This window comes from Pholis gunnellus (genome assembly GCF_910591455.1).
Source record: "Pholis gunnellus genome assembly, chromosome: 16".
Taxonomy (NCBI): domain Eukaryota; kingdom Metazoa; phylum Chordata; class Actinopteri; order Perciformes; family Pholidae; genus Pholis; species Pholis gunnellus.
In genome coordinates, this window is record NC_136543.1 from 12,074,467 (window position 1) to 12,091,920 (window position 17,454).

A 17,454-nucleotide genomic window follows, 5' to 3' on the forward strand; every position below is an offset into this window, starting at 1 on the left:
GCCTTCCTCATTGTGGCAGTTCTTCCTCAGAACGTCTTTGTGTTTTTCAGGATATTTATATTTGCCTAGTTGTCGAGCATCATTCTTGGAGAAAATTGTGATGTATAAGAGACAGCCTGTACCAACCTCTCAGTGACTCACTTACTTCTCCTTCTATTCTTTAAGTGACAAAAGATCTTAAGACTCAAACTATAATCGATAAAAGATAGCCTTAGATTACATTTTCTTTCCATTATTAATGGACTGTTGGCAAATCTGCAGGCCACACTCTGCAGCCTACTGAGCATCACAGAGAGCCACTGAACCAATCTCAGTCACGAATTACTCCATTGTGGTGTCATAATGGAGGGCAGGTTTATAACACTGGTGGACTTGGCTTTATTAGTGCATACTTAATGTCAGGCTAATACCTCTACACTCCAGTCTTTCTCTCTCTCCACTCAACTGCTTGTTTCTGCCCCTTTCCTCCCGCCCGGCTTCTTCACTGCCCCCATGCCTCTTTACTCTTTTTGTCCCATTACACTCCGCTGCCTCTCTCCCATCCGTCTTGCTTTGTCTATCTGGCATCAAGCTTTACAGTGTTTCCATGGCTGAATAAGTATTGATTAATAATGTCTGAGTGGTCGTGCTACCTAATGAGAGGCTAAATATAACCATCTCTACACCGGCCCCGCCGCGGCCTCCTCCGCCCTCAACTATAGCGCACAAAGTGTGGATAGTCACACTGTTGGCATGACAACACGCCGGTCAAGGCTCTGTGAGCGGTCACAACTGATTTTGTGCATGTGTGCCCGGCAAAAGTAGGAGAAGATGAATGAAGCAGGGGAGGGGGAGATGCACAGAGAACGAGAGAAAAAAGAACGAGATTGTTTTTTTCTTTAGCTTTTCTTGAAGCTGCTTTGTTTTCTCACTTTCTCCTTCTTAATCTTTTCCTCCATGAAAAAGCTCATTCAGGTGATTTTTTCCATCACTTGCTGTCACTTCAGATGAGCGATTCCATACTCATCTGAGAAAATGACACGTGTGATTAGAGCTGAAGCGATTAGTTGATGAGAGTATTAATTGTTTAAGTCATTTATCAAACGAACATGTTTATTTCCACTTCCTTAATAACTTTGCTGCTTTCCCTTTTCTCATTTCATCGTAAATTATTCAGGGATCGGACTGTTGGTTGGACAAACACAATTCATTTGAAGATTTTGCCTTGGGCTTGAGTAAATAGTGATGGTTTATCGATAGTGAAAATAACGGTTTGTTGTAGCTCGTTACTGTATCTGACCCCATCGCCTGGTTTCAAATGCTGTAAAACATTTAGCTTTGCTAAAGAGGGAGTGAGGAACATTCTCTACCGCCCACATTTACACATATACACGATTCATTACACTCTATGTAATAAATCAGCGGAAACCTGCAATACCACCGAGTTCTATTGCACGTTGACAAGTTTAGTTGCCCACATTTCTTTTCTGTTGCATGGTAACCAATTGAGAGTCAGAATCCTACAAACCCTCCTTGTTACGACCAGCTGGAGAGAAATGAATGACGAGAGTATGCAAATGGCATATCTTCTTTAATAGCCTGCTGTTTTATTCAGCTGTGTGGCCAGGATAAGGAATCCCCACGGTGTCTAATCACATTCTCTCCCTATCATTTCACCTGAGGCATAACCACCATCTAGTCTATTTATGACTGACATTACAGCATACATTGTTCTCTATCAGCATGAATGTACATGCACAGGGGGAAAGCCTCGATTTTACCTGGTCTCCTACTTAAAACATTGAAAGGCGTTCACACAAAGGGAGTCTGATGACTCAGGCTGTGGAGGGTTGAGTGCGATGCAGAACGATTGCTGTAGCGGCTCAACGTGTGACTTGCAAGGTTGTCTATGTCCTCTACCTGAATTTACGGCTCCGAGACAATCGTCCTCCGCTCAAAAGAAATGACAGAAAGAGAACATAAGATGGAAAGATGTGTCAAGGCTGCAGCAGCGACACCTGCCATGCCCCTAATGAAGTTACCAACAGATCACAACCTACAGTACGGTCCTACATGTCTGGTTAGGAGTCTCGTTCCTCCGCATTTGATTTTGAGTTTTTCAATCCGCGGCCGTTGCTGTTGTTCAATGGCAAAATCTCATTCAGTCGCCGACTGATGGCTAACAAGGTGAAATAACTCTTCAGATGAGATGGAGTGTGTCAGAAGGCGCACACGCACACACCACCTGCCGTTCAGTCAGTCACTCAGTCCATCTATCTCTCGGCCACACAGGAATATATCCTGAATTGAGTGGCAATAACAGAGGACTGAGGATGGAGGGGAGTGTTTACTGCTGATGGAAATGTCTTTACAAACTGTGGAAATCAGGGAATCACAGCAAAACCTGTTAGCCAGATCATGTAGCAATCAATAGGAACCTACACTGTTTTTTTTCTTCTTCTCTCATTTCGCTCTCTCTCCCTTCTGCACTCTCCTTTCCTCCGGTTGCTATAGTGACGTGAAATGGCTGCGTTCTGCAGCACTGGATCAGAGCGGGGGGGCGGGGGGGGGGGGGTCTGCTCTCGCAGCCTGTGAGATACATCGTTTTACATGATGGTCTCAAAACACACACCTACACAAGGCTGCATTTACTGCATGTTAGTATGTGCCACAGCACTTAGAGAGAGTAATAACTTAAATGATATTTGAATGTCACATCGTTTACGTAGACGGTATACATTACAATAAACAAGACACTGGCGAGTCCACTGTTTTTGTGGCTCAACCATCGCAGTATGTCGGAGTACAATGACCCTTTGAGCAGTGAACTGTTTTTCTCGTACAGTGGAGACTCACAGATGAGGGTATCGAGTATCGTCCTACTTCTTTGAATCACTTCTCAAACTATTTTACTTATTCTATTGACAAAAAACAAGAGAAAACCTCTATGAATTGTCTTTAACTTTTATTTGTTGGTATGTTTAGTTTTTGTAATTTACGCTTTCCTGTTTTTTACAATAAAAACTAATTAAAATGTCTCTTCTCTCCCCCCCCCCCCCCGTATCCCCGCTCTCCCCTTCTCCACCTCACTGTGTCTGTAGTGTGACAACGCCAAGGGGCTGAGGGCCTTCTTCGATGCCATATGCTACGGTCCCAAACACCTGATGATCTTCGGTGGTGTCTGCCCCTCTGTGACCTCCATCATCGCAGAGTCCCTGGAGGGCTGGAATCTGGTGCAGGTAGGGTTTGTACTCTACATGTTCTCATGCATTGGCGTGTATGGGTGCATGTGGTATATTGCCTGTATGTACAGTGTTTGTGAACCCTGGATGCTGTTGTGCCAAACAAAAGCATCCTTCTGGTTTTTGCGCTACTATCAGAAAACCTGAATTTGCTACTTTATTGAGTTTCCAAAAAATCTTGTCCCTTTAGAAATGCAGTGTGCAGAATAATTCCTGGGATTTCAAAGGGGTCCCAACTCATGGCTTAATCCGTCATTAACCTTGCCAGGGTGAATGTCTAATTGGCGTTGTTCTAATCCGTAGAATCCTCCCTCATTTTACGATCAGACACAGAGTCAAAATGGCTTAAACCCATTGAAGCAATAGCAGTCTGTTGTTGAACAGTCGAGCTCACCTTCCAATATGCAGTTGGACTTGTATATGAAGGAAAACTCATTGTCAAATTATAAAGGCTTCTCCTCATTGTGAAACGCTGTCTCACATGATCTCGCCGAAAATATGTTTTTGGGCTATTGAGCTACTCCAGTCAATGTTAATTACCTGCTAGACATTCGTATAATAGATTTTACCACTCAAGTATACTCTTGCTTGCTAAATGGCTGCCATTTTGCTGCCATTAAATTAGTAGAGCTTTATGATTGCTCGCTGTAGGCAAACACTGTAAACTTTTGACCCCCTGAGTTATTGCTTCGAGATTCTTTCACTTAGACTGTGTACTGTACTGCAGCACCAAAGAGGGGAAACACCTCCTTCCAGCGAATACATTTCATTTGCTGCAAACCCCTACAAAGGTTATCGGACACGGATAAGAAATGAGTGAAGCGTGTGCTCGGAAGAGATAGTAAAATTCAAGAGGCTGCATTTTTTAACTGAATGTCACATTACGTGGCATATTTCTTCCGCTCGCAATTACTGTGAATCTGCAGCTTTTCATGTTCCTTTCTGCTCGCTCCTCTTGTCAGGGTCACTCAAAAGTGATAAGATCGTCAGGATGAGCGAATGAAAGGAGGAGTCGTTTTTTTTGTTTCTGTGTTCACTCCCTTTCAGTGGTAATGATCTCAGTCTAGAAAGAGGGGTTCAAGCCACAGTTGATCTTTAAGTGCTCTCAGGTATTTTCTCTGTGTGGGTGGGTGTGCAAGTGTGTGTGTTTGTATCTGTGTCGGGCTCTTCTCTCTATTTATTGGCTTGTTCGTCAGTGATTACCTGTGAGAAGTGCACTAGCAATCTTCTGCTCTGCAGAACACTATGCCTGGTACAATGTGTTCCCCAGAGCACTTTACCAACAAGGCTCATTTCACTATTAGTACACAGACAGACCAATCCTAGATACACATTCTAATGCTGTCTGAACACCAGACAGCAGGTGATTGAGGGGACACATGTAAGGTGAATGGCTAGGAAAACACAGAGGAATGTGTTTAAAGGAGATGACACTTATATTCAAAGGCATGGGCAACTGTCGTTGCTGTCGCCACAATTAACTAAACTTCTTTTAGACCAATAAGCTTGTAGTTGCAAAGGCATTCTAAAGATATTTATTTATCAGTTCGCACAATGTTGAGACTCATTTCCTTTTGAAATGGGTGTCCATCACATAGCTAAGTATTTGTAGTATCATATTAGACCTAATTGTCTGCCGTTGCTGGTGTGTGCACTTGTCTGCAAACAGTTGGGTGTGAATAATGTGCATGCGTGTTGTGATCTGTCAGATGTGGGGTTGGGTTACCGTGTTGTGTCTGAAACGCAAGATGTCTTTGCAAACCTGAGCAACATTTTCATCAGAGCATGACTCATCAAGCAACTATAATGTGCACTGGAGAGCTGCAGAAAGACACGTCGGTGGATGTAAACAACACACCAGATAGCTATTGGTTGTTCTATGGAGCATAAATGCGTAGTAAGTTGGCACCTGTGTGTTTAGCTATCATGTACTTATCAAGCTGGTCCTTGCACCTGCCAGCTAGAATCTTGGCCTGAGCCTCTCTGCCTCATTTCTTAGCCCATTGACTCTCATGAGGTCCTATTAAATGTGTGTTTTAGATGTGTGTCTGTGCGATTTTGTCGCATTATGTGTAAAAAAAAAGAAGAAAAAAAACGTTTTTATGAGACAGATAAAAAGTTAGACATTGGTCCTGCTAGAATAATGCATTTGTCTGACGGAGGAAATGAAGAGATGGACTGAGAGAAAGGGCATGAGAAGAGACAACCAAACAGGAAGAGAGAGAAATGCCAGAAAAAATGATTGGAAGTTTTGATCCTGCATCCTGTAATACTGCATACTGCATCAGTGAGAATCTGATTTTTAAATCTTTGAATTCTGTCCCTCTGTATATTTATTACCCAGCCCTGGCACCCCATATGCAAGACTTGAGTTAGCGTGGATGGAAATAGAGAATTTTTCATGGGGATTTGATGGGCCAGGTTTAACAAGCTCATCATTTCCACATCAAAACAGAGAGCTCGCTGATGCTATCTACAGTTGAGATAGCTGAGAGAACAACCACTCCTGGAAAAGGCCTAATCATACGCCCACAAAAAAATAGCTTTCAATCAGTGCTGACGCCTAATGAAGTCAGCGTTGAAAGGCTCAACAAAAATAAACTCCCATTGCATACCTGTTCATTACGCTGTATGCACTCACATACACTTACAACAGAAGGGTAGCATCAGAGCCAATGTGTTTGTACTAAAAACCAGTAGCCAGTACAGCAGGTGGAATAGTGTCTTAAAAGGAAAGTATCCTGAAACCTCCCTATTGAGGGGAAACCGGCAATGTCATCTTGTAGTTTTATTCCACCAATAGGAATCTTCCAGAATGCAAAAAAGCAACAACTTGTAGCAAGCCAACCTCCCATCATGAATGCTGCATCAGATCAGAAGCAGACAACATTTACCAGGTTTCATCAGGCCTATATCAGTCCGACACAGCACAATGCATGCAACGTGCACAGTACTTCACAAGCTAAGCTTCCCTTGCCAGCAGCATATTGTTAGGCTCCGTGTACCTACGGATTGATCCGTTTGTGACACTTTCTGATTCTGACTCGTGCCTTTTGACGCTGTTGAAGTTGCCCGTTTGTCGACCTCCTTCCCTGAGCAGCTCTGCTCTTCTCTGCAATCACAGTCGCATGTTGTAATGCATCGCTGTACGTGTGCCCCAGCAAATTAAAATGGTGGATAAGGATGCTACCAGCGCCAACGGACAGATGGCGAGGAGCGGATTGAGGGAATGATGGAGGAATAGACACCCAGTGACAGACATAGCCTGTAATAGCATAAAATTGAAATGTTGGGGGAAATGGGGCAGGACGCAGCTGTGTTTGTGAGCTGCCATCAGTCACAAATGCCACTGATTGCTGTGGTTTTTATTTCCGCAAGACAATGAGTGTTGAAGCCATCCTCTTGGCTGCCATCTTGGTCTGTGATTAATCTTGTGTTCTCCTCAACATGATATTATATAATTCCAGAAAGCATTTGGCGAGCTTTTTAAATACTTGCTGGCGCAGATGTCTGTGCCCAGTCAACACGCTGCCGCTAGCCCCTTCTCACTCACCAATTATGCCCAACATGGCTGTCCATTTTCAGGCATGTCGAGTGTGTAATGAAAAATTATGCTTCCCGCTCATTTTGCCTCTTGAGCGGAAGAACACAAGAGAGTGTTATTTCTACAAAATTGATTATTTGTAGAAGTGGACTCTCTCTGTAAAAGGCAGTTTTTTTTTTGTGTGTCATGTCAATATTGCTCCCCACTGTTAGAACAGTACAGAAACAAGGCAAATATTTACCTTTCACTTTTGAGTTTAAATGGGAAAAAAGAGTGAAGATGACTTTCAAAGACTTTATTTGGGAAATGCAGACTAGAAAATCAGCTTCCTCTGTTTGATTTTGGGTCAGAGTCCAGATATTTGAAGGTGTCCTGTGCCTCAATGTAAAGCTTGCAAAACCTCTTAATCATTCATCTTTTAGGAACACTGAATAATGAAGTCAATATACAGAGAGAGGAAAATGTGGATGTGCCCTCTCAGGGTGTTGTTGTCACGACTTGGACATAGAGCTAATATTTACCTGCATATGAAGCCCATTTTTCTTCGGGCACTTGCTGTATCGATTGTCAGTGCTTCATTAAACCAGACAATTTAGGGACAGCAAAGGCATCCCTGCCTCCTTGACGTGCGGCATTCTCTTATTTTTGAAGCCTCCACCAAATCTTCAGGGTCTTCTTTTTTTCCAATTTTCTTTCTCTCACTCTCCCTGAGTGCTACACTGGATGCCTCAATAAAACATGTGATGCCTAGCACTGCAGTATTCTGCCTCACTTACGTCAAATCCTCCTGTGTACCCTATCAATATTTCATGGCTTTCAAAGTTTAAGCTAAAATCTCAGAGTGTAAGGGTGGTGTGAGCATCACAACAGATAATCATTTATCAACATTATGAGTAAAGTTAAGGTTCACCCGTTTGTGCTGTTTTTTCTCTGTGGGCAACTAAAAGTTATATAAACTGTCCTTAGTTAAGTTAAGCGACTCCCTCAAACCATCATTTTCATGGTTGTATGTGTACTTATGTGTTTACTCAGCACAAGGTGCAGCCCAATGGATTCATTTCAGACCCTCCTCTCTCTCTTTATCTCTGTCTCTCTATCTCTATCTTTATCTCTATCTCTATCTTTATCTCTATCGCTCTATCTTGTTCTCCATCTCTCTCGTTCTCCCTCTCTCTCTCTCGTTCTCCCTCTATCTCCATCTCTATCGCCCTCTCTCTCTCGTTCTCTTGTTCTCTCTCTCTCTCTCTTATTCTATATCTCTCGTTCTCTCTCTATCTTTATCACTATCTCTATCATTGTCTCTCATTCTCTCTCTCTCTCTCTCTCTCTGTGTCTCCCGTTCTCTCTCTCTCTCTCTACAAGTATGGCTTTGGACGGGACTGTAGGGGAAATATACAGAATGCTTAAGAGAGGCAATTAGGCCCGATTTTCATACCGTCTCAAAGCTTCTAGGCAGGACCCAGGGGAAACAGGAAGTGGTGTCCCGTACTCTATCTAAACCAGTCCAACTCTGGATTAATGTTGTTTCACAAACTGGATTGAGACGCTTGATCTCAACATCCTTTATTTGTTGTAAATTGCATCCCAGATTTCTGGGACAGACTGCTAATGAAGTTAAACAAGGCGAATGTTGACATTTAAAGCAAAGCTAAAGACAAATGAGACTGCTGCACGGATGTAAAAATATGAAGATGTTCTGTTAAAGCCAATCATTTCTCATTGAGTCTATTACAATGTATCTCTCTTTTATCACTAAAGGCAAAATGAGGCAGAAAGAGAAAGAAGAAAATATTAATGATATGCTATGTTGTGCATTAATCAGACTTTTTTTGTTGTGAACACCGCTGCAGAAGGCTACAGCATGTACTGTAGATCTGAGCTCATGCACGCTGTTGTACCTATTGGCAGTGCCAAATGCGCGCCATTTGACAGGAAACACGGTAATTAGCTAATTAGCAACATTTGTGGTTGCAAATGTTGGTGTCATATATTGAATAAACATGCTAGTTCATAGGCAGTCATAAGAACAAGAGCTTTGACAGAACATCTATTCTTTCTCGTTCTTTACATGGAAGTAGGAAAAACAAATTGAAACAGTTTCTCATTCTTTCTGTTTTTCCACTGACACGTCTCTTTGACACCAAGGTCTATGAGACACATTCAAAAGGAATACAAGATGAATACATGCTGAATTCTACCCTTGCATTCAAGTACTATCACTCCCCTAGTACCTTTTCGGAAGGAGGAAAAGAAAAAAGAAAAGAAGTGCGTCATCCTCACGGCACTAATGATGGTGCAGGACCTGCCAGCAACAATAAACAAACTATACACATTAATAGTTCGAGCTTGTTTTTGATGATTCGCACAGGGACTTTACCATACACACCCTTCTTGTGAAAACTGTTTTTTGTGCCCCCCAAATCCTGGTTCTTTTCCCATTTCTCTCTTCTCTTTTGGGGTTTCCAGGCTTTGATATTCCTTATTTAGGTCATAGAGTCCATAGCACTTTGAAGAGCTAGCTGGGCGTATACAACTTTTAGTTTCAAGATGAAAATAAAGCTTTTAACAAGAACATCCTATAAGAGAAAAAGTGTAAAGAAGTGACACACACACACACACTCTAATACCCGCTCACCTTTATCTCCTCTGATTTTTTTACCTGATATAGGGACATTTTAGAATCACAGGGATTGGTACCTCATCGACCCAAAAATGTATGTCATGCTTCTCTGAGGCCAGCATTAGGAGGATCCTTTGAAACAATACAAAAAAACAGACTCTCTGGCGGACTCTCCGAGCAATCGGACATCAAAGAGGACCCGACTCCATTACAAGCCATTAAAACCATAATGGCTGCTTGGAAAGAGTGAAGCTTAGACGATCAATAAAGGGCAGTTTAACTGTCTGACACAGCTCACTAATATCTGAAACATCAACTGCCGTTCAGAGAGAGAAAAAGAAGAGCGAGATGGAAGATGAGGACAGACTTAGTGGGTGAGAGAGAGGAAATGGAAAGAGAGAAAGACTCTTGAGATCATTGGAGTGCTTTCCATCCTCCTTCTTTCACCCCTCCCTCCTGTACAGTATACATATACAGTAATGCAATAACTTGATTTCCACAGTAGATCAGCCTATAGGATAATACAAATCCTACACACACACACTTATAAACACACACTGACACACTAGCAAACCACACAGGGGGATAAGCATCATGCTATTAAAGCGCGAGAGAAATACTGGTTTAACATGAGAAAAGAACATTTTCTATATTTCTCAGCAATTCCAAAATGTTACTTTTAAATGTGTTTACTGCTCAACATAGCACAGTACAGAGAAATGGTGCTCATCTGTCCTCCTGATGCCTGTTTTTCCTTAATTATACTAACCACACTGCCTGAGCTGTTTGTTTTATCAAATTGCATTCATCTTAAAACTGATCAAAGTGTTCGGTGTAACACAAACACCAGATCCAGGCAGAAAGGCATGAACACTCTCCACCTCCTTACTTGATTAAATTCCTTTTCCTCTTTGTCCCTCTTTTCTATCTCTCTTTCCTCCCACACGATCCTCTTTCGCTTTATCGGGGCATCAGAATGCGGAAGCGTTAAGCCTCCTTGAGGTTGATACTGAGCTCAATGCTATATTTTCATTCCCTATTGGTGCAGTCATTCAATACCTTTCTTTTTAGTCTGTGGCTGCAAGAAGTGCTGATAAATGATAATGTCTTTCTAGCTTCAGGCAACATCAGCTTAGTCTCTAAAGACTAAGGCTACATTCACACTGCAGTCAAAAATCTTTTGCGCATGTGTGACTTAGATCTGTTATTGAGTGTGAACCATAGACTGTATTTAAAAAGTAGACATAGTCACCAGTAGTTTGTGGACTGCTGTTTTGAATCCTTGAGTCTGGCATTTTGACCATTGCGATCTTGGTGAATGGCCGTCGCCATCTTGTTTTTTTTTGCAACCAGAAGTGACACGAGAGGGTTGAGCGAAGTACAACCCAACGCTGAATAAGACATTTGTAGGCGTCCAAAACAGTTATAATTAACTTTCATGACCTGAAAACACATTGTGAAAGGGTTAAACTTGTAAGATGGAAGCACAGTCAACTTCCAGACCGGACAACGCCGTGGAAGCAACCTGTCAATCACAAGGTAGTCACGCCCTAAAGCAAACCCTGCTTTATCGACTATTTTCCTCTGAATTAACTCAGAACTGAAGCCTTAAATGTTGACTTCAGTTGCCTCCATGTTTGGACAGTGTGTTGCATTTTATGTTTTTGTTTTCAGTTCAGTCAATTCAAGGCCGTAAAAGTGAACAGCCAAACATAAAAATCGGATCTGCGAAATAAATCAGACTTCAGCACCTAAGCTTGTGTGTTGACCTTCTTCTTCTAAATGGTGGCCAGTGGGCACATTTGACGTGATTTCCAAGACTTCTTTTTCTTTTCAGAGACGGCGAACAGTATGCAAACAGCTTCTCTCTCCTCTCAAATCACAAATCCCAGTGCCAGTTGGTGTCCTCTTTGAACAGCTGTGCCACTCAGACTCAGACTCCAACAGGCAAACAATTGTTCAGATGGATAAATGAACATCCCCATACATGCACAGATGCAGGAGCAGAAATGTGCATGCCGCTGCTGTAGGCTTGCACCAACATTGACACGTTTCTCTCAATCCATGTCAAATCTTTTGCTTTCTCTCCTTTTCTTTCTAACCCTCTCCTGAACAAAAGGGGCTTTCTTTTTCAGAGGGCCTCAGAAACCCTTGGGCACACAAAGCAGAAATTGCTATAATTGGTGAAGACGTGGTGAAGCATTTGGCACGAGGAAGTCCCATATTCTAATTATGCTGGCAGAGATAAGGGGTTGTACTTGTTTCAGAGAGCAGAAAGACATGGCTAGGAAACTGCTTTCATGAATAGTCATAACATGCTTTCTGCTGCATTATGATATGTTTATAGTGTGACATTTGTCAAAATATTCATCTTTGTTTTGTAGCTGCAGTCTCACATTTACATTTAAATTGGCATCATGATGTGCATATTGAAAATGACTGAGCAGTTTCTACATGTAATATGGAAATGGTGGTTGTCAAATGGAAACCTTTAAGGTTGTCCATGATTTCTAACTAGCACCATTACGTTGTTATACACAAGGCCATTTCCTTATATTGCTTTCCTTCAAATCGGGTAATAAAGTCTACACAATGTGTACAGTATACATCAAATTCATTGAAAAAATAACACATCTACCAGAGTGGGGCTTTCTTTGACTCAGAGAATGTTTTAGAATATTTGCAATACCCCAGCTGCTTATCTGGTGTAATATTAAACAGAACATCTTTAGGGCTATACTATAAACATGTTGCTTGACAGTATGGTCCCTGAATAGTAAATCTGTTGCACTAGAGTGTGTTTAAGTCACAACACAGTCCACCTACAAGATTCTCCTCTGAAACAGCATGCATTTTGTGGCTGTACACGACACTATAGAATAACTGTGTGTCCAAACAATGCTTTATAATGAGCGCATGTTAAAAGACAATTCCAGAACTGAAAGGAAACCTATTGTAGAAAGTCGTTTTTTTTAGCTTGTGTTTTCTTCCGCTTTAAGGACACAGCAAGGGTTTCCGACTTGACAGACGGCACACAAACTATATGACTCACAGTTAGTGAAGTGTGTTTTATATATAAATGTCCTGAAATGCAGGCAGCACAGCACAGCTCTGTTTAAAATTTTAATTCAAACCTTTTAGTGGTTTGCAAGCAGGAGGGCCTTAAGAAACAAAGCAGACCGAGCAACACGGCTAGCTCATTACTACATAGTGGTTTTTGTCTGCCCTTGAACCTCTGTCTTACTCACACACTAATACACACACAATTATTCTTCCACATACATCATGTGAAGTATATGTATGTACACACAGTCATACAGGTGCACACGATCGCCTGCAGATGGACCCATGAAGATGCACAGAGACACGTATTTCACGCAGATTAAGCATCTGAAACAAACACACACACACACGCCCAGGTATACATTCACTTATCTGACGTTCACTGAACTCCACAGGTTGGCAGAAAGAAAAGGGTGAAAGTGGGGCAGAATGTTCGCTAGGACCGAGCACAGAGTGTGCTTATGGTCTGATCTTCTTGTACAACAACATACACACACACACTGACTAGGTACTGTATGCATTCTCACTTTTGCCGACCTTTAAATTTATAAATCCTCTTGTGGCACTGAAAGCGAGTTTGTGTTTGACTGGCGGTATTCCTACAGGCAAATGCGTCAGAACTGTTTCTCGTCATACTGTCTTCTTTTCAGCTACTGCATTTCTTCTCCATATTAGAATTCACAATCAGCCTTTTACTGGATAAAACGTGCTGCTGTGAGCTATTGTGAAACAATAGCAGATTCCCTTTTTTGTTCGAGCAAGGGTTCCATTACATGCAACATTTAACATAATGTGAAGTGTGCTCTAAATGATATGAGTGATAACTCTCTCCTTCCATGAGGCATCTACAGGAACCTTCCTACACCGGACAGGTCAAACAAACCAGTTGTTGGGTTAAACAGAAACAATTGTGCATTATCCTACTTTACATTTTTGAATTGTTACATTGTACTCTCAGATGTCTTTTAATGCTGCATATTGATTGCTTCTTTTCTTCTTTGAAATCCAATTTTTAAAGCCATCTCCTTCACAGCTCAAAGGTGTCTTTTGGTGCGTTGGTGAACTCCAGCACTTGCATTGTTACTTAAACTCATGACAGTGCTTTCATGTCTTACTTATATGAAATCAGGCATGAAATACAGGTACCATGGTATTCCTTCACAGTAAAAAAGATAATAAAATCCAGGAATTGTTCATCTTCCTAAATGCTGGCACAGTATCAAATTCCCTTCATACACTACCACTTCCTGTTTTTATTACTGAATCTTCATGTTGAAACAAGATCCATAGCAGCTAACTCATCTGAATTTACAGTAGGATAAATACATTGTGCTTTGTCCTAGAAATCAATACACTGCTCCAAATTTTCAGTGATCCTGAATGGATTTCTTTAATTAAATGAAGCAGCTACTGTTGTGTTTATTCTGAAGGATCACTTTGGAAGGTTTAGAGCGAGAAGGACGTTTGTGAGACGTGGGATTTCATTGGCCGTGTTACCTGATATTTACCGCTCAATAGGTTAAGGCCAGGGGGGTCAGCGCTCCCTGTGGTGGAACGCCGTGCATTTTTAAAAAGACAGCACAGACTTAACAGCGGGACGCCAGCTGCCTCCCTCAGTGTTAGGAAACGCACGTAAACACACCAACATTGACCTTAAGCGCCAACAAACACCATTAAATATGAATAAGGACATAATTGAAAGTAACCACTGGCACTTTCTTCTTTTCCCCCCCCCCCCCCCCCACCCCCACACCCACACACACACACACCCACACACACACACACACACACACAGACTCACACTAGAAAATCCAGAGCCAATCACACACGATCTGGTTTACTACTTGGTCAATAATTATCTTGACATTTTCTTTGATGTCATTAAGACCCTCTACAAAAACCACACACAGAGTCGAGCCTTTGATGGGGCATGCAAATAAGAAAGCCCACTTCAAATTTAACATGGTTTACTGTCAGTGATGATTTATGGTCCAGAGTGATAGCACAAGGAAATGTGGGAGACTTACTTACAGGCAACATGACAGAGAGAAATCATAGTGGGCTATCAAAAGACAACAATGGTTCACTGTTGAGTGTGAAATATTTTTTTTTTGTCCATCGATTGGTTTTCTGAGCAACTCCCCCTTCACCCTCATCATCCATACCGACCCCCCCCTCCTCCTTGAACTCTCCAACCTGCTTCCGTTGATCCGTATGGCTGAGAGAGATGGAGCGAGCATGGGGTCTGGATAGATATTTTACGTGGACCGGGTGTTTATCCTGCAGAGGTAAACTTTAATTTCAGGCTCTGTTGTGGCATGACTTCCGTTTCCCCCACCGGCAGAGAACAGTGGGAGTAATCTGCTTAATTGGTATAATTATGGGGTAAGCAGGGAACCCTTGAACACACCGCCTTTGCTTTTCTAAACGGATATTTGCAGATTATGGGGGTAAAGTTCTCCCCGTCAGTATTTAGCTATACGTCTCCTCTGTCTTTGAATCGGGGCTATAATCTGTAGGGCATCTTCATCACAGAAAAAAGAGACGATCCAATCTATTGAACGGTGTTTTTGTTTAACATGCTGATGCATCGTGTGAATAATGTAGCACTATTCTTCCCTAAATCCCAGTATCAATCATTAGAATGTTTTTTGAAAATCAAAAGCAAGTACAAGTTATTCACAAAAATGGAGGCTTAAACTATGTAAAATGGTGTATCAGAACAGATATTATTTGTTACAACTACACTCTTCTGGTTATTTCTCAGTTAAACTATCTTTCATTCACAAACTGGTTTGAAGGATTCCACAGACATTAGATAACAATAATATCAAATTATTTTAGTTTGGTTAAATAGTTTTACTAAAGTCACTGTTCAACCTAATCAAATGTTCTGGTGCCGAAACAGAACCATCAAAATCATCAAGCTTTAGTTGGTACCAGTAGATAAGATAATCCTTTATTAGTCCCGCAGTGTGGAAATATTGTATTGCATGAGAGGATAGATGTTGTCATTGAACACTTTGCTGATACTGTATGTTTGCTATTTATATTTTACAACTTGGCAATAAAATCCCTTTATTATGTCTATAGAAAACTTAATCTGGTGGCAAAATGTGTCTTTTTAGATTTTTAGTTGTTGGTTTGTTACCATATTTTATTTTATTTATTTATTTTAAGAAATGAAAACAAAACATTACATAACATTTATTTAGCTTACGCTTTTATCCAAAGCGACTTACAATAAGTGCATTCAACCACGTGGGTACAAAGTGCAAGAATCGAGCAAGAACATCAACTTCATCGACATGATGATCTACTTCAAGTGCCACATTTAGACACAATAAGAGATAGCAATTTTTTTAAATACAATTCAGTATGATGCATTGTATTATAATTAGTTTTGCTAAAGAAGTATTCCATGTAGAAATATAGATATTACAACCAGATCAATTAACAGAAGAAGAAGAGGTTTAAATATCTGGTATCATTTCAAGCCCTCCAATATTCCTCCACTTATTTAGTGTAACGCTGTCCTGCAGAGAGCAAAGGTTTGGGTCAGTCTTTTGGTCTCATCATGCTCAGGGGTCTTTCATGTTACTTGTCTGACTGCCGGCCCACCTCAGACCCTGGACATGTCTCCCTCGCAACCCAGGAGATGGAATTTAAAAAATGTACAGTCCTCTTTGAGCTCGCCTTTTGAACCCTGCAGGTCTGTGGAAATTGAAAAGTCAGTGAGAGTAAAGAAGAGAGCTAAGGTGAGATGGAGAGAGGCCATGAAAGAGAGGGAGAGAGGTTTCTGTATAGCTGGACAGACTTTGCATTACCCCTAAGGCAACTTCTCGGCCACTTTTTGTTTCTCTCTCTCTCTCTTTTCCTTTCTCGTCTCTCTCTCTCTCCCCGCTCAGTGGAGTGGCTCTCCACAGCACAGGCCAGATGCTATCAGATGTCATCATTGAAAAATTCAATGTGTGTTGAGGGCAGCTCATTGAAATGAATCCCCAGACCGGTTCCTGTTTTCTCAGACTTCTCTACAGCATATTTCACAGCTAAAGCTGTTTCATGGCCACCATTCGAAGAGTAATTGAAAATCCATGGCTGATTGACTCAGACCTTTTAGTAATTAATTTTCCTTCAGTTGCAGGGCTCTAAGACCAACACCCACATCTCTGCTGTATGGTGGTTCTTGTGCCGTGCTGAGGTACTGACATAGTTTAGGGCAGCTTCCCACCTGGATGGCTGATATGTACCTACTGATTCTTACAAATAGCAGTTACACATACCATATGTTTATACATATACAAACACACACACACATAAATATAATATTCATAAATATGAATAGTGACACGCTTTTGGAGACCTGATGTTTAGCCACGCTAGCAGACTGGCTCTATGGCAATGTTGGTCTATAAGACTAGTGGTTGTTTGGCCGGTCCACCACTTTGATCCTATCTGAAATATCTTAACAACTATTGCATTGATTGTCATTAAATTGATATTGATTTATGTTAAGAGTTGTTCCAACACCATTTTTTTCTTCCCGACACCGATTACAGTACCTGAACTTGTGTATCAGGCAATACAGAGTACCTATCCAATACAAGTGTTTTAAAAGTATGTACAGTATATATACATTGTATCCTAATGCCTTTGGCGATCCCTAGACCTTTATTCTTGTGCCACCATGACGTTTACATGTGTGGTTCTGGGTGAATTGTCTCAAAAACTACTGCATGGATTTTCATTCTCCTGTCGCCCTTAGGATGTACTGTAATAATTGTTAACTTTTAATTTAGCTTTATAATCAGGTAAAATAAAAATAAAATTGCCAATAATAAATATATTTTTTTACTAAATTCCCTAAAAACTCCCAGAAAACCTGCACAACGTTGTCATGTTAGCACTGTCACTGTGAATATGTCAGCGTTTAGCCAAAAGCACCGCTGTACCTTTGTACAGCCGCACAGAGCAGCTTTTCAGATAAGGGTTCATGTACTTGCACT

At 41.3% G+C, this 17,454-nt stretch overlaps 1 protein-coding gene across 1 annotated transcript in view; it reads left to right on the forward strand.

The window, feature by feature from the left end:
* The window catches only part of gabbr2 (gamma-aminobutyric acid (GABA) B receptor, 2), a gene marked incomplete at both ends in the record, with an annotated part of 152,123 nt that overhangs the window by 41,997 nt on the left and 92,672 nt on the right, over window positions 1-17,454 (forward strand). The window contains one exon of the mRNA XM_079176597.1: window positions 3,081-3,218. Coding sequence (XP_079032723.1) covers window positions 3,081-3,218 — 138 coding nt within the window. The remainder of the gene's footprint in view (window positions 1-3,080; window positions 3,219-17,454) is intronic.